The 23,608-nt window shown below is 39.9% G+C and overlaps 1 protein-coding gene across 1 annotated transcript in view; it reads left to right on the plus strand.

Moving 5' to 3' along the window:
* akap6 (A kinase (PRKA) anchor protein 6) overlaps positions 1-23,608 on the plus strand; it is a 126,903-nt gene that overhangs the window by 24,545 nt on the left and 78,750 nt on the right. Inside the window, exons 3-6 of the mRNA XM_036593532.1 lie at positions 3,124-3,375; positions 4,684-6,114; positions 12,102-12,224; positions 22,053-22,149. Coding sequence (XP_036449425.1) covers positions 3,124-3,375; positions 4,684-6,114; positions 12,102-12,224; positions 22,053-22,149 — 1,903 coding nt within the window. The remainder of the gene's footprint in view (positions 1-3,123; positions 3,376-4,683; positions 6,115-12,101; positions 12,225-22,052; positions 22,150-23,608) is intronic.

Genomic DNA, 23,608 nt, shown 5'->3' on the forward strand with positions numbered 1-23,608 from the left:
AATTCTTTGTCTGGTCACAAAAGACCACAGTTATCTATGACTTGTCATCAAAATCTAAATGACCTTTCATCAAAAAAGATTAATTTGGTCATAGTTCTTTTAGAGAACCCGTAATGGTTGTGTATACTACTTCTTAGTTATGTGCCCTGGTACCAGTTTTCCCCCTTTCTGAAGTGAAAAGTTTTGGGTCAACTCCTTTCATCGGTGAGCGGTGTTGTATTCTAGGTACAGTTGGCGCCAACACAGTTGGAGTGTTTATTTTTGAGCTGCTGTGCAGGAGGGTCCCGTGCAGGGATTCTGTCATGTTGGTGGAGAGGCTGACCTACATTCAGAGATGCCACGGTATTTTAGGAGGCAGGAAGCACCGCGGCCAAGGCGCTGCCACTCAGTGGCCAATGCTGATGTTAGGGTCATCGCGGAGCGGCAGTTGCTTTGGCATGTCTGCTGTGTCCATGTCCTTAGATGCTGTTTACTGTACTTATGCTGTAGATGTCCTAATATATCCATTAATGCTTATGTGCTGTAAAATATTATAGTGTCAATCAAGCTTTATGAGCTTTAGACTATTACAGTGTCCTGTTCTTTTCTCATGTTTCCAGTTCAAGAGCTGCTGAGCGGCCCAACCAGTGGGGTGTATTTGCATGTGTGCATGTGTTTTAATTGGGCTGGGTGGGCGGGCATGTGTCAGATGTGTCAGTTACAGCAGCTGAGCCTCCTTTTACTGTTGTAGGGCAGGGGAGAGATTGGTTAGGGAAAGTTTGGCCAGCACACAGACAGAGAGACAGAAACAAACATACACACACACACACACACACACAGAGGTTTGTTTATAGTGTTATTATGGGTAACATACATATATCTATGTGCAGGTATCTGTATGTGATAATATATGTGTGTGTGTGTGTGTGTGTATATATATATATATATATATATATATATATATATATATATATATATATATAGATACATATATAAGTCCTGATTTATATATATATATATATATATATATATATATATATATATATATATATAATCAGGACTACAATATTAGTGCTGACATTATAAGTTCCTGTTTTTTTCTACAAATTCAGACAAAGTCTCAAAGTCTGAAATGAAAATGTAAGAAAACAAGCAATTGATGCATTTCATTTTCATTTCTGTCCCTGTATATTAACTGCTGAATTAATTTTTTAATCATCAACCATAGCTCTGTGATTTATGATGTAGTGACAGCCCCCTGCAACCAGAAACATAATGGCTAAAAGGACTATTATGAGTTTACCTCTAACAGCAGCTAAGCTAGAACGGCCCATATTTACTTAACTGTGACTTTATTTAAAACAACATATCTTACCCTGGAGTCACTTAACCAAGGACAGGCACAGACTGGGATTCTCCAGGGTTTGACCAAAGCAGCACAAGTGCACTTAAATGACTTGATTTATAGCAGTTCCTAAAGGCCAGAGTGAGGTAGTGATTCAGTATGCAGGACATGTGAATAAATGTTCTGTGATGTCCCTGCTGTGTTGGGAAGTAGCTTTATGCTCCAACCATTTTCAGTGTTGCAGTAATGTAGACTTCTTCCCTATACTGTTGCTCTTGTTCATGTTTACTATATTGTTTGCTTCTGTTTTGGCATGTTATATTGTTTTGTCACATTCTGACTTGTTTGATCCTGATGTTTTCTGGGTTATGGACTTGTGACCTTATATGATGTTGTATAAATAGAACAGAAAAAAAGCAGAAACATATATTTAACAGAAAATTACACAGAAGCCTTAAATTGTCAGTTGTAGGTTGCCTAGCCTTTACTTTTTTACATCTACCATTTTTATGGAGACTTCCTTTTTGTTTTTCAGAGAAATCTGCAGGTGTTTTTTCCACTCCTCCAAAGTTCAGTCTTAGAAGTTGGTTGCATTTTGTGCTGCTAACGATCCAAGTAAAATTTACACTCATCAGTTCTTCTTTTCTTCCTTATGCAAGTGGATTATCTTGTATCTAATTTTCTAAGAAATACATCCTAAAAAATGTGTAACTTGTACATAATGGCAGTTATAACTGGAAGTTCAATAAATGAAAATTGGTCTCTGACTTTTGTACAGTAATATATATGAAGTGCAAATTTGGAAAGCAGAGGTTTCTATGTCTGGGAAAAGCCACAGAGTGAGAGTTCTTTATTTATGTCTTTTTAACAGTTTTCAACACATTGGCTGCTGCATTCCCTCAGAGTATAGTCAAGATCCTCTTTATTTGTGCCATGTACAGCATCAGTGGCAGTTTCTAGGACAGAACTATGTGGTGTTCAGTTGTTTACTTTGAGATATCCTCCGACTTATTCATGTCTCATGTGAAACTGACTCAAGTGCAGAACCTGGAAATATGACATAAGTTTGCCAATTTCCCTTCCTACTTCTTAGTGCATGGTGAAGCATTGCAAAGCATTCTATTGTGCTTCTCATTTCTGGTTGAAGGTAGGTGAATTATTATATGGCTGAAAATGTCTTGTGAGGTCTAGAAGATTTATTACAAAAAACTATTAAATTTATAAATTTAATTTACTTCCAAATGATCTAGCCTAAAGGGTCACCTGGGGTGGAGTACATACTTAAAGATAGCACATGGTTTTGTTAGAGACCTTTATGGTGTTTGATGCTTTGCAGTAGTTCAAATAGCTAAACATTCTTTTACATTGTGTTCCAGTTCATTTCTTTTTGTAATGTTAGTACTTAGGCTGATTTGAGTGTGTTCTGAGTAGCCTTTGTGATTGCTATTTGTCTGAAGAGGCATCTGAATGCTTCAAAAGTGCTGATGACTCATATGTTACTATTACAGTGCTTATCCAGCTCTCTCTCAAGAGCTATAAATTATACAAATTATTTTGTCTCAAGTCGCAATGCCTCTTAAAGTAGGTTACCATCTATAGAGGGCTTGTTTTTGTTTTTGAGTTGTCATTATGTCCACAGGAAGGAGTGTTATTATTGGTTAAACATGAAAAAATACCAAATTATGACAGCTTGTGAGGTTTCATAACAGCTGTGTACTCAGTTCTCACCACCTCCTATATATATGTGTGTGTGTGTGTGTGTGTGTGTGTGTGTGTGTGTGTGTGTGTGTTTGACACAGGACATCTGTGAGGACATATCAGATCATGTGGAGCAGATCCATGCTCTGCTGGAGACTGAGTTCTCCCTGAAGCTGCTGTCTTACTCGGTCAACATCATCGTGGACATCCACAGTGTGCAGCTGCTGTGGCACCAGCTCCGCGTCTCTGTGCTGGTTCTGAAGGAGAGACTCCTCCAGGGCCTACAGGACTCCAACGGCAACTACACCCGCCAGACTGACATTCTGCAGGCCTTCAGCCAGGACCACGACCAGGTCACACATGCACACGCACAACTTGGGACAGCATAACAAGGACAGTGACAGCTGTTATATAAGTTGGCACTGGGAGACTATATATGACACCATACATTGCAGTAGTGCATTTATACAGCATTTCACCAGGAATAGAATAGATATACTGCAGTACAACTCACTTGCCCATACAAAAGGCCTTTAACAGCCTGTGTAAGTTACAGACAAAAAAATGAATGCAACAAACTTGAATAGAGTTGTGTGCAAAAGTTTAGGTGCCCCTGGTCAAATTGCATGTTTTGTTAACCATCTAAGTGAAAGCAAATTAGTAGATAAACAGAGGATACCAATTCAGCACATTTTAGGTGCAGTTACTGTTCATTTGCTAAATTTAGCATATTGAAAATAAATAAAACATAAAATATGGCCTGTGGCACATTTTATATTTCATGTGTTTTTTATGTTAAAATTAGCAAATAAGTAGAAGTTATGCACTGAAATATGTAAGTTTGTTCCCTGTTGAGGATATGTGAACTTGTTTTCCCTTAGAAAATCAACAGAACCTAATTTGACTGGGGGTGTTCAAACTTTTGCATACAACTGTACTTTTATTGGAAACTTGCACATCAAGAAAAAAAATTTCTTCTTCTTTTTATTTTTTCTTTTATCATGTTCTATCTATTATCTTTTTTCTACTTTTCAAAATCAGGTGGGTCCAATAATTATGTTTTGTCTTCTTTTTCCGCTTTTGCAAAACTATTGCTCTTTTCCTCTGAAAAGTTATACTTTTTGGATGGTGGATAATCTTACACATCAATCTATCACTGTCCTCTGTTAAGCTAAAAAAGGAAAAGAGTAGCTGATTTTGTGTACAAGGTCCATAAGGATTCAACCACACCAACCTGATGAGGAAGAATTAGCACCAACTAAGGCCTCCTGTCAGCTCATCAGTTTGCTCTTGAATATATTGCCTACAGCTTACAGCCAACATACACGCATGTGTGAATGTGTGAAAAAGAATAACGCTCTATAGCAGAAGTAGGCAGTAATCTGTAAAATTGTAAAACTGCAATAGGTAAAGTAAAGAATATATTGGTTGAATATCTTAAAAGCTTCAAATGTCCGTGATTCATGACAGGCACATGTTCATTATTATATTGGTGCATTGTCTATAATGCATTTGATCTGCTTTGCTGCTGTGCTGCTTACTTTACTAAGGACATACATCAGATGTAATCTGAATATTCCATTATTTTCAAATTAAGTCCACTATATTAAACTAAAAGTATGAATGTAGTATTGTGCTTTTGTCATACCTTTTGTTTCCAGGCCCGACTGGATGCTTTGACAGAGGTAGACGACTCAGGTCAGCTGACCATTAAGTGCAGCCAGGACTATTTCTCCCTGGACTGTGGCATCACTGCCTATGAACTCAGCGACTACAGCCCCAACGAGGAAGACACAGAGGGCCGGGGCCCAGGCCAAGACCCGCGCTCCCTTTATCCTGAGCTAGAGCGGGATTTCCCTGAGCTGCTCCAGAGCGTAGATCTCCTGACCATTGCTGCCTCCAGACAGAGCCAAGAATCATCTTCACCTGTGGAGGAACCACCAGAATCCACCCAGAGTACCCAGAGTGGGCCCATAGACCAGGAACCCTCCACAGACACAGCCATGCAGGGTGGCACCTTTCAGGTAGAAAATGGCCTTGGCCTGTCCAAGCGTCCACTTCAAGGCTCCCACAGCAGCGACGTGTCTCCAACACAGCCCTCCATGCCCAAGAAGCCCATGTACATGGAGGCTAGACTCAACAGGCCGTCTTCTCTGCAGTACCAGGCTGATATTAGCAGAAGCACACCCTCTCTCTTAGAACTGCCTGATCGTTCCAAGTTCTGGCTGGAGCTAGAGACAGTGTACCCCAGCAGTGGGAGTCAGTCTGATGAGAACCTTCACGTTATGAATGGCAAGAACCGGCAAGTGAGTCACCAGACAACTTTCCAGAAGCATACAGCCATAGGAAGAGCTCAAATCCCCCTTCAGAGAAGCTCGTCTGAGGCTGGGCAGGAGTATGGCACTGAGGGTACTAACCTGCACTCAAGCTCAAAGAGCAAGCCCTCAAAAACCGAGCCAAACAGTGACTCCTCCAGCCTTCCATCTTCATCAGGTGAGGACACCTCAGACCATGACCCACGTGAGAGCTCCTCCAGCCCAGATGATCATGCACCTACTACAGGTTCTCTGTGGATCATGCCCCACGTCCCCCAAACAACCAGTTGTAGCCCTAAAAATGAATGCTGGTATGGTTCTGAGGAGTTTCTGGCCCTTCCTGCCCAGCTGAGGAAGACTGAAATGCTGGCACTGAAGCTGGAGAGCCTGGCGCAGGCCTTACCCCCGAGAGCCCTGCAACAGCCCATCCAGGATGTGGACGACTGGGAGCTGACTGAAGCCAACCCAGAATGGGACAGCGGCCCCCATCTCCTCCGTCCCAGGTCCTACAAGAAGCATTTCCCAGGGGGATGTTTCTCATCCTCCTCCAGCGACGTGGCCCCCTCTTTAGATGAAAGCATTGAGTCTGGGCCCCTCAGTGATCTGCTGTCAGAGGATGAAGGTGGCTGGAGCAGGCCTGAGTCCCGGAGAGCTGAGAGGTACGGTTTGCAGCCCAAAGCCTCTCGGATGGTGCTCGAGTGTACACCTCTGATCCAGCAGCTACTAGAAGACATCCAGCACCAGGACAACTACCAGAACATCTGGGGAAAAATAGAGGTGAGAGCCTGTTTGGGCTGTGCTTCTCAGAGAATGGGATGGATTTGTAGCCTTTGTTGCAATAGTTAATGTCTTATTGGCCAGAAATCCTGCAACAAACAGGTCTTATATATCTCTGAAAGAGGCCTCGTCCTTCTTTCCATGATAAGACTGTTTGCTATAGAATACATAAAGTCAAACTCGGCATACACATATTTAGGACTGAAGGATTAATTGTTTTCAAATCACAATTTGAAAGGGTGTAATTTTCAAATCACAAGAGCTGCGATTTTTAATTATAGCTCACATTATTAACAATGTTGACAGATTTTAAGTGGGGAAATGTAACCCAATAACACAGAGCTTGTGAATTGCCTGTAGATGAGTCAGACTAATTTGAAGCAACCAAACACCCATGTGCTGTGTACATGGCAACACAACCACAACTAACTGGCAGCCTGGCATACTATTTTCAGTGTTCTAGCTTCAAGCCAGAAAAAGTGGATATACTGGTCTTCTTTGGCAAAAAAACGGGCCTTTAGCTTAATTTAAAGAAGGCAATCACAATTTAAACAATTACAATGTGTTTTCTTCAAATGTTTCAGCCCTACCCATGTTCCTATTCACATAAAGGACCAGTAGACACCTCTCATGGCACCAGATGGTTAAACAAACAGTTAAGTATATACAATAAAATGTTTAATGGACCAGGGCCTTTCGGTAATCTCATATAAACAATAATTCATCAGCTCATTTAGCTAGCTGGCTTTCATTTAACAGTTCTGCTGACAGATGCTGAGGGGTCCTACAGTAGTTCTAATAGTTTTAAGAATTAGCTGGAGAACAATATGCAGAATGGTACAAAAGCCCAAGACTGTGGTCTGTTTATTGATATTTACAATGTTGTGTTATTTCATTGATGTTTCTAGTCTAGTAACTTCTTAAATTCTCACACTAACATTAATTGTGTTAATGCTAGAAAACAGTTTTATCAAACACACAATGTATGCTAAAATGTTTAAATAGGAGAAATAAATAAATACAATAATGCAATTGCTACTTGCATTTTAAGACCAAAAAATCCACAGAAACAATTAATGAAAGCCAAAGGGAACCTCAAATGCATTCTATTAGACTAAGAGCATGCACTTTAAAAAAAAAAAGGATAAGGAAGCATTTATGCATTCAGATGCCTCTTTCACAATTCTGCACATGACCATTACCTTTACTAAAGAACACTTTAAACTCCACTTTTAAGGATGTAGGAATAAAAAGCCATGATAAATAATTGAAATTTAAATTATGGACCATTAGACTGCAGATAGGCCACATTAGACATAGCTTGTTTATTTTTTCATCCTATGTGTGAGCTAAAATACACCAAAACTGTAGCAAACTGTTGTTAACACAAAACACATAAAAACATGGTAGGCCTACATGTCAAAAAACTGATATACTGGCAAAATGGTGCCCAACTAATTGCACTTTTGCTGTTACACCTGTTGCCAAACAGAAAGTGGTATGTTACTGCCACCTGGTGGCTCAACAAATAAGTGCAGATATTATTGATTCTATCATGGTTAAGAATAAAATTTAGATTTAAGTCTTAAATTAGTGTTGCAATTAAAAATATTGAAAGACATACTGAAATATTACCTTAACTAACTTTACACTACATAAATGCATCAGTTTTAAAACAGGAGTTGCTCTCCCAATTAATCTGCTATTCAGTCTGCTCTCCCATTTCAACTGCCATTTGCCAGAAAGGGCTGAGACGTGTGCTCTTCCCAAAAAGCTCCTCTACCAAAACACATCTCTCTTGATAGATCCTCACTATCTGAGACTGCGCTTTTTGTGCCTGCATGTGTGTGTTAGCATTTGTGTGACAGTTATGGGACTGGATGGGGCAAAGATATAACATCACAATATATTGTATACAGTATATACTGTATATCGTCACTGTCCAAAGAAAAACAAGTATCTCCACAATGGCAGCTTCACAAGAGAAGGGAAAAACAGTCTAAAGTTTTAAAGAGGGTTTATTCAACTGATGAAGAAAAATGAAAATCAACAAAATGAAGATACTTTTTTCACACAACATACTGTTTTGCTACATTTAAAACTATAAGTATAAAGATTTTTTATTGTGTTTGCAAAAAATAACTTATTAATGAAGGAATGCACATAAAAATCCAACAATTAACTACAGAGGCCATATCTTAAATTTTTCTTACTTTTTATTTTTCCCCAGAGATCTAAAAAGTGTTTTTTTTGGTACTGGCCTCTAGTGAGCCTCATTCAAAAAGCAGTCCAAGCTGAAAGCTTCAGTGTGAATGGGTGGGGCTAAACTGCTGTAGGCTGAACAGGCAGATATATGTAAATGCATAACAGAAACAATGAATTGAAGACAAACTGTTTTTGCAGCTTAGGCCCTGTTCACGCCTGGCATTAACATATGTCTTGAGTGATCCAATCATAAGTGGACAGCACTAAATACTGATCTAAATGGCGTCAGTGCATCTCAGAGATGTGTTGTGAGCCTATCACTCAAACTACCTTCTGAGATAGTCAGGGGTGCATATGACCGTATAACATTTGTAATATGAGAGCTAAAACATCCATTGCATCCCCAACAGCAACGAAGAGCCACCCAATAAACTGTGCCATCACACCACATCACCTCTTTCTCTGTATCTCCTGTATTATTTATAAGTTGCATTAGTGGTCTATGCTATGTAAATGTTTGAAACAGCTCATACATGTACACAAAAAAGAATTTGCTGGACATTTTTATCTGATGCAGTGAGAGACAGATGCAGTAGATGTGGACCATGACCTTCCTCCTGTCACAAAATCCGATCACAATCTGATTACAAGGGGTCAGTCGAGACCACTTGAGATGCAGTCGAGACACATGGAAATGTCAGGTGTAAATGACTATACATCTTGCTATCCACTTGCAATCGGGTTGCTCAAGTGTACACAGTTTATATACTCCATCAAACTCTTTTAAAAAAAAAGGAAAACTGGAATTTTCCATGATTTGGGCCCTTTAATAACATTAGTTAATGGCATAACAGGCTGATATCCAGTCAGCTACTTGTTACTATGAAGTATGTCATCACTATCGGAGCAAACTCTTGTTTATCCAAAATGGTAATTTTACAGGAGAAGGAAAAATCATTCTTAACTTTTAATGGAAGTCAGTATAACAAGTTTTTGTGGAAAATTTTGATTGGTTCCTTCCTCATAAATTTTTAATACGATACAAGGAGTGACTGAAGTTTTCAAATTATGCAAAACAGCAAAATGACAGCAGTATTATGCAGTTACTGTACACTTCTTGTTACTCTCTGTAATCAGTCTTTTTATTATACATACAGTTGCCGATACCATGATATACTATTAATATATTGTGATGTAATTTATCTTGATAACATTACAATATTGTTATATTGCCCACCTCTAGTGTTTTTGTGAGAGAGTATGTGTGTCTGTGTGTGTGTGTGTGTGTGAGGCTGCCTGGGCCAGACTGAGGCAGGCAGCCGCGTCCACCTGAGATGATGCGTGTCACAGAGGGAGGTGATTGATTACATTAGCATGCGGCCCCTGGAGATGACTTCATCCTCACGGCAACAGACAGCTGGCAGCTGAAGCTCCTGCTTGGGGGAGTCTCAGGGGCCTAGTCATGTGTGACGCCTCCGACCAGGCTCCTCTCCATGTCTCTGTCTCTCTCTCCCTCCTTCTTGTCTATCTATCCTGCTATCTTCCTGCCTCTTCTCTCTTTTCTTCTCTCTTCTCTCTCTCTCTCTCTCTCTGAGGCGATGAGTTGTATCTCATTTGCTCTTCCTCTCCTTGTAATACACTCCCTCAGTTAATACCCTGACCAGAGGCTACATATTCATCTGCTCTGAGAGTGTTTATTGGGGCAGAGGATGAGACACACACACACATACACGCACATGACAGTCCCCGTCAGCGGGAATAATACACTGGCAATGCTTATTGATCTCCACTGACTGGTGTACTATGGCACAGTGCTGTGTTTGTTAGCCCTGTATTGGCTGTAGTATTTCAACTGACCTATTCATGCTCCACCCACAAATTTGTTCTGGATAAGCTTTAAATCCCATTCAATCTTTGTTTAAAGTCACAGTATAACATTGAGTTTCCAGTTTAAAATGCTATGTTAAGAAAATGGACTGTGTTGGCATAGATAATCAAAATTCGGCAGGTTGGAAATGACTACAACAAATTTGCCATAGTCCAAATGTTAGCTTATTTCTGCACCAAAAAAGCTAGGGATGCTTTATGACATCAGAATTATATCAGTATCAGCTGTATTTATTGTACTCCAGAAGAGCAGAACATTTAGGCAGTGCTGGGCGACTGTGCTTACATGTTTGCATTTTATTTCTTTTTACTGCATTTGTTACCATTAAGAAATAAATGTCATATGTAATGTAGTTCTAATTTCTACATTGGCATGTGTAAAAAATATTGGATATCGCATCAACCTTCAATTACCACATCAGTGCATCCCTAAAAAACTACCTGATCTAACTTAACAATGTACCCCTTATGCATGCATTTATACTAATTATTATTTGAAATTAATGTCTAGATCTGAAATTTAAATTTTTTTTTTGGTCTGTATGTTCTCTGAGTACAAATCTCGAGATGAAGAATCTTTTTCAAATAAATGTGGCTAAATGGTTAACTTTTATTACATTTATTTGTCATATTAAACTCAGTCTTTTAGTCACATGACTATGGATTTGTAACAAAACAACACCAAATCCAAATTTCAGTGAGATTAAAAAAGTAAAGAGTAGAGGAAAATCCAATAAAAATGAAATAAACTGTTTGATTATCCAATCTTGCAACAGTAGCTAGCTAAAAAAGAATGCATTAGTGGGAGGAGCCTAGATACATCAACTGATCCCATGCAGGAGGCCATTAAAAACAATGTGCATTTATACAGTGCGCAGAGACACAGGAACCATGCAGGATTCATTCTCCCTAGCATAAGACCATGCTTCAGAATGGCACTCACACACAGAACACGCATACATACACACTCTCTCTCTTTCCCCTATTTCTCTCTCCAGCACTTACCTTTGAAATCAGAGCCAGTCTCGCCCACTTCAAAGCCTGCCCGCCTCAGAAGTCGAGGCCAAACAGTCGATAAATTATGGGTTTTTTAGCCTGCCTCTGAAGAGAGGTCATTTGTATCAATATCTTTGATTTTCACCAATGTTAGGTAATGAGCTGCCACAGGGAAAGGGGAGAAGTATCCTTGCATAGAAGCTGCGGGTGTGCTTGTGCAGTTCATTAGAGATTGTACAAAATGCCATTTGATCTGCTCAGGTTTATGGCATTAGAACATGACTCCGGAGAATTATGATGTATAAGGGCATGTATTTCTCTGTAATTAGGGTGACTGTGCTCTACTCTCGCTGTCTTTTCCTCTTGTCAACCTCAGGCTTGAGCAGAGAGCACATGGGTAGAAGAGAACTACTGAACGCTTTTTAAGAAAAGGAGCTTTTACACATGGCCAACAGATGGCAGTAGTCACACATCATACACCATCCACCAGTTTTGTTCAAGCTGCTCGAGCACATCAAGGACAAGTGCTGAATGACATTCCTCTAAGCGTTGTGAGCGTTAGATTAAAGCAAACCGCTCCCCCTAAACTTTGAGGATTTCAAACTTTATTTCCGAACTACATCCGAAATTGAAGTTTAAGAGTAAACCATACTTTTCTGCGCTTTCTTTCGGGGATATGAGTGGGTGATGTAAAGCATCAGTGGTCTACATCACTCTGACATGGCTGGTTTTCTCTTTAGACAGCACTGGTGTCACTTTCTAGATCACAAAGAGAGAATTCCCTTTAGTAAGTGAGCTGAGTTTTCTTTGTGCTGTACTGAAGCAGAAATAAAGTGCAGCAGTCTTCGTTTTTGCGATTCTGATTGTGCTCCCTAAATGTGTGTGCTGGGCTCTTTCAGGGTTTCGTCTCTAAGCTGGATGAGTTTATCTGCTGGCTGAGGGAAGCCCTGGAGAGCACGGAGAACTGGACTCCACCCAGAGCAGATACAGACAGCCTCCGACTCTACCTGGAAACACACCTCGTGAGTCAAACCAACTCGCATACACACACATACTTGAGCATCTTCAAGTGATTGGGGTTTTGGTTTTTTCTTATCTTTGCTGTCACTTCTTTCTGATGAACCAGAGCTACTTTCCCAAAAGCTTTAGAACACAAACATCATTGCTACATGGCAGGAAACATGTGGTACTCATGGTACTCACAGTGGTACTCGCTGTGCCACACAGCACTGATGAGCTATTTACTACACCTCTGGACCTATACATTAGGGCCTGATCAATATGTTGTTTGCTGCTAAAATCTGCCTGTACTGAGGTTCCATGGATTTATTGTCATCAGCTTAAATCCTGTCTATTAGGAACTGATAATGTTTTTAAGTAGGACTGGCTGTTATGGCAAAAACATAACATCATGATACTTCGACACTTTCACGATACAAAATGTGCATATGTTTGCTAGGTTTGCAAGCAAAAAAAGAACAAATAGTGCCACATTTAAAAATACTTCAAAAAGTTTTTAATACAACTATTTTAATTTAACATTTCACATGCTGCACTGTATTAAAAACAACTAAGCAGATGATACCCATGATAACACTTAGAAAAGCATAGTGTGATGAAATGTGATGTAATTCATCACAATAATGACGGAGAGCCCCTATCGTTATTGGCCCTGCCTTTATTTGTAATATAAGAAAATCACATTCAGGAAAGTGCTGCAATTTTGAACAACCAAACAGGACAAATGTACATTATTTAAGTGCCATTCATTAATATGCTCATATTGTTCAGGCCCTACTAGAAATCCAAAGTGATACTGAAAAATGGAAATGTTGGTAGTAATCTAGTAGCATGTAGAAATATAAATGCATTTTGCAACATGAAACCCTCATTTCATCATTTCAGCCATTTTAATCATACTGAAATGAACCTCACCCCATGTCTGTGAGACTGTGCCTGTATATGAGTGTGTGTGTGTGTGTGTGTGTTTGAGAGGGGGTGTGTGTGTGTATCCATCTGTAGGGGTCTGTCATATTTTTGTGATTCAGCCAAACTTTCATCTAAGAGAAAAATCACATTGGGTTTTATTGTGGAGGGCTGCACTCCTTCGTATTGATGTAGAGATGCGCACCGTTTTTTTCCACTGTGCTTACAGATTTAATGTTTGGACTCGGAGTCCAGCTGGCATATAGAATGTGTGTGTGTAGCATGGCTCTTTCCGGTACCCATGGGAGAAGTATAACAAGGAGGTGGACTGCAGTGGGACAGAGAGAGAGAGAGCGAGAGAGCGAGCAGGAGAGAGAGAGGGAGAGAGAGAGAGAGGGAGGGCTGTCTTTATAAGGCAGTGAGGGATGGTGTGAAATGAAACGGCTATTGATTGAGCTTGATGGCGGATCCAGGTCCCTGAATCACATTAACAAGGGACGCGGCAGCCTGTGTTGGCAAATGAGCAGGAAAAAGGGCTCACAGTTACAAAGAACACACACACACACACACACACAAAATAGATATATACATATATACACACCTTCATACACATACATGTAGTGTTCATAGAAACATATTCACACTCAGAAAAGACGCAAAAAGCTTCTATGTTAATGACATGAAATGAATAAAGATGTAATTTCTAAAGAACACTTTTTTACCATATAACTCCACTTGGATGTTGCCACAGTAATATGAATTGCATATACATTGTATATGTGGATATATACAATGCCCATCAAAAGTCCAAAAGTCCAGTTTCCAAGTTTTGAAATTTTTTAAGTAATGCTAGTTTTTCACTGTTACTTTTAAGTATGAAAAAATACATTCAGAGGTTTTGTTATTATGAAACAGCTATTTGCTAAAACTCTCGATACACTTTTAATACTCAGCTTCAAGTTTGTCAAACAGGCATCCTTGGCATGAAGCGTAAATTCTGTGCTTGTTAATAGCACATATTTAGACTCTTTCTACTCAAGCATAACACCACGTTAAAGACCATGTTGTTGAGTATGAATGCTGATGACTGCACAACACAACAAAGGGACAAAATGTGTGCAGTGTAGCATTATTGCCAAGGTAGGCAAAGAAAAATGGCAACAACTAACAGTCTTCTATATATCTCCATAACCTTCAGGGCTTATTACTCAGTAATTACACAATAATAATAATAATAATAATAATAATACATTTTATTTATTGACCACTTTTCATACATAAAGTAGCTCAAAGTGCTTTACAATTGAACAATAAAATTAAGCAATAAAAGTTAATAACAAATAAAAACATGAAGTACTATGCAAACTGGCCAAGTTGTTTTTAACCCCTTAAAAATTCCAGGCTTGTCACATACTAAGGCTTATTATTCAATAACTACAGGGACTTCAATGCAAACTAGCTGAGCTATTCTTAGGTTAAAAGAGTGTGTTATAAAATTTTCGTCCTGTCGACGGGCTCTGGCCATTTCTGTGGTTAAGTTCTAGGAGTGTGTAAAAGAAGTCTGGACCTGCAGTCCTTTAAGGGGTTAATGTGTTATGTTATTGCAAAGCAACAATGAAAATGTGCTTATTTATTTAAAAAATGGTGGAACGTTGATTCTAGTTCAAATTCATTGTTCACCTTCTTAAGAGATAACTGGAACTGTGAATATCTATTTAACAGTCTTTTTGGTCATTTTTGCCAGTCTAATGCATCTAATTTAGCTCATTAGCAGCCATCCTTGCTAGTTAGTGTACCTTATTGTTTATATATTATATATTATATATATGGCATTTACATAGATGTATGTGTGGAATCAAACAAAGCTTAGATTTTTCTCTGTTTAGTGTGAAAATATAAGCAAAAGCACTTTTTCTGTAGAGGCTAGCACAATTGCTATTATTGTTAGCTTTAGCTTTTGACGTAGTTTATGTCACCTTAACAGACTCTTTACAAAGTATTCTAAAATAAGCAATTGACACAACATACAATTCTTGTACCATTATTGTAGGAATACTTTACCCTTTTGGCTAAATTGTCATTAGCTTTAGTTGCAAGTGTTACCAAAGACAGAGGAGAACACCCTCAAGTACTGTTAGGTTCTGTTGGTACCAATCTTGAGCAGGTACCAAAACCCCTAAAACTGTAACTGTTGGTACTAAACAGCTGGTCAACGGAAAAAGCGCAGTTTCAGGTTTCTGCTGGTAAAAGTTGCCTTACTTTGTGCAGTGAAAAAACATGCTAGGTGTCTGCAGACTTGGGCATTAAGAACATATATTTTTACTGCACTAGTCTGTATGTTTTAAATCCTCTGTCACTGCTCACCTCAGCTAGACTTGGATAGGCTTCACATACACACACACACACACACACACACTGAAATTCCATCAAACCAAACACCACCCAACCTGCCCTCCAACACCGTCTCACCTCACACTATTCTCTTGCCTCAATTTCTCACATGCTCTCACACACACATACAACACACACACACCTTCTGTCTCCCTCTTGCTCTCTCTGTGTGATTTGGGGATTAGGCAGGGGGAGGCTTGTGGTCCAGTGGCTGCTGCGCCACATCTATTGGTGTCAACTCAGCGATAACCCGGCTGCCCCGCTGTCGGATCTGAGCAGTGGAGCTGGAGTGTGTGAGCGCTTACCTGCTCTTGCGAACACACCCCCACACCCGCAGCCAGCGCCATAAACCCTACACCGCACCTCACATCCGCACAAATCCCAGCAAACGTGCAGTGTGGTTTAGAAGTACGAAAAATCATGAAATTATAATGTTATCACAATTAATTATGTCACAGTAAGCTTTTCTGAGTGTAAAGTGAGATATTTGTCCTGTGCAAGAAAGCCCTGTAATCTCACATGTCTCCTGTTAAGTATTAGTAGGGATCTCAGTGAACTCACACATTGTGCTCAGATTTGCTGAGATAATAATGTTCATGTTTATCTACAAGTGAACTATCTGCTGTGAGTAATTATTATTTTTTTTTTTTACCAGAAATAACTCATGTCTTCATTTTCTATGAAATTTTAGAGAATCACCATTATGTCTTGTGCCATCAAAGTGCAACATTTGAGCAAAGCATTTTTCATCTGCTGGTCATCTAAGGTGGTTTATGATAGGCTGTCATGTGGTTCAGTGCCTCTCTAAGAGTTCACCCAGTTGTCAGGAGGTTGCAAGTTCAAATCTCAACGATGCCAGGACTCCAAGAGACATAATTGGCCTATCCATGCTCCATCCACAACCTGTTCTTCTTTCATAGCAAACCTTTACAAGACATTAGCAAAAAGCCTATTCAACCTAACGAGAAATTGCAGTGCATAACATTGAATTCCCAGTCTAAAATGCTGTGTTGCCAAACTGTTACCACCATGCTAATGTTAGCCCAATTACACGAAAACTACATCTGAAATTTCTCATTAGGTTGAATGAGATTTTTACCGGTGTTCTTTAAAGCTTGCTGAATGTTGCAGCAGTTGATAAGAATGAATGCATTTGTGGGCGGAGCATGTAGAGGTCAGTTGAAATGTTGATTTAAAAATGTTTGTAGTCATAGTTTTTTCAGTAGTATTTTTAAGATGTGGTACTGCTGCCTCAAGAAAAGAAAACATCATGATCCATATCTTGTGTTGATTTTATATTTTTGCCATATTGCCATGATTGCACACTTACATTGAACACAAACCTTTTCTTTATCAATCCACTCTTAAAGGTGAAGAGCTCAGCTTCACTTTCAAAACCAGGAGATTTGATTCATTCTGCAGATTATATTTTCTCTTTTACTCTCAGTCTTCAGGGTAAGGGCTTTTGAAAAAGAAGCAAGGGCACTTTGCATGCATCAAGATTGATCGCGAATGCACTTTAGATCCTCCCCCACATGAAGCATAAACAGAAGAAGTCTATAGCAATATGTGCTCATCTCATAAAAGGTGATATGCAAGGGATTATTGGTTAGAGTCATCCTTGAATTAGAAGTGCTCCCATTGATATACAGAATTGTTTTATAAGATTATAACGCAATTGTGTGATATTCATTTCTTGGTATATTATTTCATCTTTCCTCTTTTTTCATCCTCTGGTAAATATAGGATACTATGGAGTGGGGGTGTCCTTGCTCTATATACCAAACGCTCATATTAGCATTCATGTTTTGGAGTCAGATTTTTAAAAGGCATTCAGTCAAGTATAAATCAGTGACAGATATCTGGTTATTGTGGCTTTTGTTTATTTGTTTACTCATTTTAAAGGCGTTTAGGTCTGTAAAGGATATCAATTCAGCCAGCATCCGGAGCCATAAATAAACGTTCTTCACACTCTCTCTTGTCTGTCATGGGTGATAGATGCGCGTGTGTGCTGATCCATCACCGGTGTATCCCCACACTCTCTCTCTCTCTCTGCCTCAGAGCTGCCGCCGTCCTTAACCTTCTCATCTTCCAGCTTACGGCTGGCAGCCTAAAGTAGTGGACAGCTCGTTTAGCATATGGTCACTGTCGGAACAAAACCTTTCATCTCCAAAATAGTAACACTACAGCAGAAGGAAAAACATTCTCGACTCTTAGTGGACGTTGATTGTGCATAATTTTATCATTTTTAAATATGTTTTTGAATGAGTGATGTTGAACTATAAAGAATGTTGACAAACAAGCAGCAGATATCATATTGTATCTCCTGTTATGCAAAATAGTGACATCCAAGCAGAGCTGTATATGAAAATAGCTCAGATCAAAGAAGTTGTGCAGTGTTTGTTATGACTCTAAGTTATTGTTTTGTGGGTCAGCTCGTATTATGCTCAATCACATACACCTGTTATTGTTTGTTTTTGATAACAATATGAAATCTTTTCAGAATGGCATATTCAAATGCTATGAATTTAAAAAGCTGTCATTTAACATCCTTAGTGTCCTCTTCTTTAAAAGGCCTACCCTGTACGCCCATTTACTTACTGTTAGCCCTCTGTTATTAGGCACAATTTGTCAGCCATCACTTTCACCGTTGGTCAGTTTCTGACCGCAGGACCATTGCTACCAGATATTATTTGGGTGGTGGGCCTTTCTCAACACAGCAGTGGCACTGACATGACTGCATTTTAATGTGTATCAGGCATTGCAGGGTAATGGAGCTTTCACTTGTTATTGTCATTGTGAGGTTGATAGTGGTCCGCTACCCTAACATTTATGTACAAGAGCAGTCCTAGAGTCAGAACCTGAACACTCATGAAGGCCTATAAGATGGTTAACAGTAAGTTGTGCATCAACATTCGTGACTGTAGACCAAGTTTAAATCCCCTCACATGTAATTGGCCTATCCATGCTGCACCCATAGCCATATTCTTTCATTGCAAAGGTTCCGGTCTAAAATGTTACATCTGACCTAGACTAACAGGATGATCTTTCACTTTCATACAAAATAAATATCATATGAAATTCATAACCCACCCCCAAATGTTGGTATTTTGACAGAAATGGAGCTTTGAAATTACTCATTAGGTTGAATGAGATTTTTTCCAGCACTTTTTAAAGCTTGCCCTACTTTGCAGCAGTTGCTAAGAATGAATGTATGTGTTGATGGAGCATGTATAATTCAGTTGAAAAGGTGATTTAAAAATAATCTTAGTACTGTGATCCTGCTGTCTCAGGAAAACAAAATACCGTGATACATATCGTATATTGACAAAATGTAGCAAGGTGGACATTCAAGGTAGCGGTTTCTTATAAAGTGACCAGTGAGTGTATTTTATACATATTATAGATAATACACACATTTTATACATATCACATTTTCTTTGATTCTTTTTTATTTTGAATGACCACAACAGCTGGCTGGTTTTGAGATTTTGTCTTGTTGCCTTGTTTGTCTAGCAAAACATTCATTTAGTTTGGCATTTGTCAGACACAGAGAACACAAATTCATAAATACACAGACACACATACAGAAAGAAACACCTAGACTGACTGGCAGGCAGTTAGCAAGCGGGCGAAATAGACGGGTCTGTGGACAGACCACTGCATGAGCAGGAATGGGGGCTGGCAGAGCTGCATCCAGAATGGAGGGGAACATGCGTACTGTCAGAGAGACAGAATGAGCAAGACAGGCACTCTGAAAGACTCACTGGCAGGTGCGCAGGCAGGCAGGCCAGCAGTGAGAGTGAGAGAGACAGAGAGACACAGAGAGAGAGAGGTTCAGATGGCCGCTTGTGGCTCTCTCGGCGGGGCCAGTCAGATCAGACCGGCCGGTAATGGTGTGAAACAGGGCCGGGGGAGATGTGAGGAGATGAGAATGGAAGGGGAAGATGGCCCTAGGCGCCTCACTGTGGGCCTCCCCATGGGAGCACGTTACCCCCCCTCCATCCCCACCACCCCTTCCAGCACATCTTCAAACGCACATGCCCCCCTCCCCCCCGCCTCCAGGAGCCGGGATAATGCTCTTTACACTTTGATTACACTTAGCAACTGGAGAGCCCTCCGCTCGAGAGCGCGCTGGGTATTATCAAAACCAATCAACATGAAAGTTTTGCACTGCGGCAGCGGCACCCACGGAGAGAGAGTGAGGGAGCAGGGAGCGTGGGGGCGAGCGAGGCTGTTTGGAGTGTTTGGGAAAAATGGGGAGGGGGGGAGAAAAAGGAGTATAATAGTTGAAATAGAGACATCAGAGTAAATGGGCAGACGCTCAGGGGGAAGCACACGCACACACACACCCGAGAGTTACGGGACGCCCGTCTGACGGATCCTTTGAGCTGGGGAGAACGGTACCCCATTGTATTGCTCTGTAGACAGACAGAGAGAGAGAGAGAGAGAAGAAAGAGAAAAACAGTTTCTCCCTTGCCGAATAGAGTGGGCTCCCGAGGTCATTTTCTGGAGGGCACATCTGTGGGAGAAAATGGCTTCAGTTTTATAACGTCATTTGAATATTAGTTTATGCCGGCGGATGATGAATTAGAGGGACGTCTGTCATTTGTTAATAATTCAGCACAGGCACAGATAGCGGGATTGACTCAGACAAATATGGCAAGATGGGAGAACAGTGGGCTCCAATCCACAGAGGAGCGGCGCTCCATGAATAATGTGTGTTTGAGGTCCGCGAGTGTGTGAAGGATCTTTAGAGGTTGTGTGAAGGCAGTGTGTCAGGAGATTATGTGCATTTTCAGCGTTCACACAAAGGCCCATAATGTGACTTATGAGCATTTGTTTCAAGAGTGCAGATGAATTGAGACAGTGCTGGTGGTGGAGAGAGACTCTGTAAGCAATCGTATGGGGGAATATTTGAGTTAAAGGCCCCATATCACACAAAACTGGATTCACTTTTTTTTTTAATTGAAAAGTTTGATGTAGTATGTAAGCACTGTTAAAACAACTCATTTATATATTTGCCTTTTCAGCCTACAGCAGTTTAGCCTCGCCCATTCACCCTGACGTTATAAGGTGTGCTTTAGCTAGGACTGCTTTTTGAATGGGCAGCCAATCAGAATAGAGGTCATTTACATATAAATTTACTTAAAAGCACATTAACAAAAACCACCTGTTTAAGTCTACCTATACGTTCACTTCAGCAGGTGACAGAATGACGTGGCCAGTTATTTCTTATGAAAGTGCACAGTTTGTAGTCGTGATTTAGCAGGGCCACAAGCGACAAGTTGAGTGAAGTGACAGTTTAAGTGATTAGCTCAAACGAATTCCTCAGACTAATTATAGACACGGGGGTCTGAGGTCCTCAGCCTTTATTCTCTGAATTTTTTCTTCTACAGTAATTTTGTTCATATTTCTAATCGTATCATGCAAGAAAAGGTAGAGAAACTTACCAGCGTTTCCCAAACAAGACCTTGTAACCCCATGTGGGGTAACTTGACTTCCAAATGGGACTGTGGGAGAAACTCACAATTTACAGTTTTGCTGTGTTAATTTATTTTAGTAATTGACACTATGATTACTGTATTTATGTGCTACTGTTTTGTAATGTTACTAAGTTTAACATGCCACATTTAAACAAATAAATAAAGAGTGTATGTTGTACAAAATGGAAATGACAATAAATAACGAGTAGAAAAAATGCCAAAACTAGGAGATATAATGAGGAGAAACCAAAATGTGTCACAAAATGTAAGCTTACCTATTTCCTCTATATTAGCAGTGTATGATATGTTGTTTTAGTTGATAGTTAACTTATAAACTATTTAAATGTGACAGTAGTTCTGAATCTAAATCTTAAGTATAATGAAATACAGGTGGTTAAAAGTCTTGGGGTTGGAAAAGAAATATAGTGTACATTTGGGGTCAACTGTCCAAACCATGAGTAAACTTTTAACTCTGTGTTATTTCTATACAAATTGATGACACAAACATGATAGATATTTTAACCTTTTTTTATGTCAGAAAGTGGACAGTGTACATGCACACAAGCATCAGTAAGAGCGGCCTCTATCACACTTACAAGAGACAAACTTGAGGCAGCATTAGCGGCTTGTCGCCTCCTAATGTGAATGTACTGTTAGGAATAGAGACTGGATATATTATATTGGATATATACATATTTGAAGTGGACCTCAGAGGAAAAAAATTATATTTATACAAGAAAAACTAATAAAAATACAAGATATGGATATGGGCCCTTTAAAAGAAGTAAAAGTTAAAGAGAAATTTCACATTATTTTGTGTGTGAATGCGTGTGTGTCAGATTGTGTGTCAGATTGTGTGCTGACATAGGGAAGTGTGAAAGCATGAGAGAGCACAGAGAGGGAGAGCGAGAGAGAATCTGTGAGAGATAAACTGAGTGTGAGGTTATTTCTCTGCATTGAGGTGTCATGCTGTGTGTTTCTCTCTGTGTGTGTGTGTGTGTGTGTGTGTGTGTGTATGTGTGTGTGTGTGTATGTGTGTGTGCACAGAGCTTCAAGCTGAACGTGGACAGTCACAGCGCTCTGAAAGACAGTGTGCTGGAGGAGGGGAGGCAGCTGCTGGAACTCATCACCTCCCACAAATCAGGTAGTGCGCCGGCAAGCCGCACATTTATTATTAATGTTTATATTAACATACTGACCTTCAGAATTTATAAATCTTCAAGTAACCGCTTCACAGCACCACTGCACATGCCTTTCCACATCCATTCAGAGCGCAGTGCGTTCGGCCGGCTGAATTGAGTTGTGGGATAAAGCAGGATGCTGCTGCACTCTATATGAAGAGAGCTGGAATTAAGAACAGCAGGAACTGAGTCAGGGTCTTAGACCATCTATCGTACTCTCTCTCTCACTCTCACTCTCTCTCAGTCTCTCTCACTCTCTCTCTCTCACTCATTTTCTTTGGCTCTCTATCTCCCTCACACACTCCTTCTTTCTCTTTCTCACTCTCCTTCTCTCTCTCTTACTCACACTCCTCTCTCTCTCTCTCTCTCTCAAACACACACACTCCTTTCTCTCTCTTACTCTCCTTCTCTCTCACACACTTTCTTTTGCTTCTTTTTCTCGCACACGCACTCCTTCTTTCTCTCTGTCACTTACTCTCCTCTCTCGTTCTCTCCTACTCACCCTCCTGTTTCTCTCACTCACTCCTCTCTCTCTCTCTCTCTCTCAGTCCATCTCTCACTATCTTTCTCTATCTCTCTCTCATACACACTTTCTCTATCTCACTTATTCTCCTTCTCTCTCTCTCTCTCTCTCTCTCTCATTCACTCTATTTTCACTGTATTTCACTCTAACGCACTTCCTCTCTCCTTCTCTTTCTCTCTCACTTACTTTGTCTCTGTATGTCTTCCTCTTTCTCTCTATCTCCCTCTCTCACTTTCTCTCTACTCCTCCTTTCTTTCTTTCTCATTTTGTTCTCTTACTTTTTCTCTTCCCTTCTCCTTCTTTTGTGCTCTCTCTTCCTCCCCTCTCTCCCTCTCTCAATTCAATAAGCTTAATTGATATGGCCATATTTAATTACAGTGTTGCAAAAGCGTCACTGGAATAAACAAAGTGAACCTTTAGAACATTTTGGGTGGTTTTCAACAACAAGGATTAAATTAAACACAGAGTTTAGAGCTGATCATGGATTTGTTAATCTAGATTTTGTTTTAAATTGAGTGTTAAACATGGATTTAAATATCTGAGATTAAACCCTTAATCTGTGTTTAAAAACTTAACCTTCATTTAATTTCAGCTATCCACCATGATGGATTCCTTGCCAGCATAAATAAAGAGCAACAAAGTTACTCTCAACAGCAGTCATGTAAATACTGTATTCTTCCCCTTTGAGTGAGAACAGACATAGGTTTACATTAAAAACAGCTCTCACAGGCACAGAAGGATTCAGACATTCAAACCCAGAGGCTCAGCATCAGGGGCAGGGGTTTAGCCTGAGAGGACTGCTTCAATTATATACAAAACCTGTTGGTGATTTGATTAAACCATTCTGTCCTTTGTATGTTACAGTTTCACAATAAATACTTCACAAATACTCAAGCTGA

Source organism: Colossoma macropomum, unplaced genomic scaffold, assembly GCF_904425465.1.
Source record: "Colossoma macropomum unplaced genomic scaffold, Colossoma_macropomum, whole genome shotgun sequence".
Lineage (NCBI taxonomy): Eukaryota > Metazoa > Chordata > Actinopteri > Characiformes > Serrasalmidae > Colossoma > Colossoma macropomum.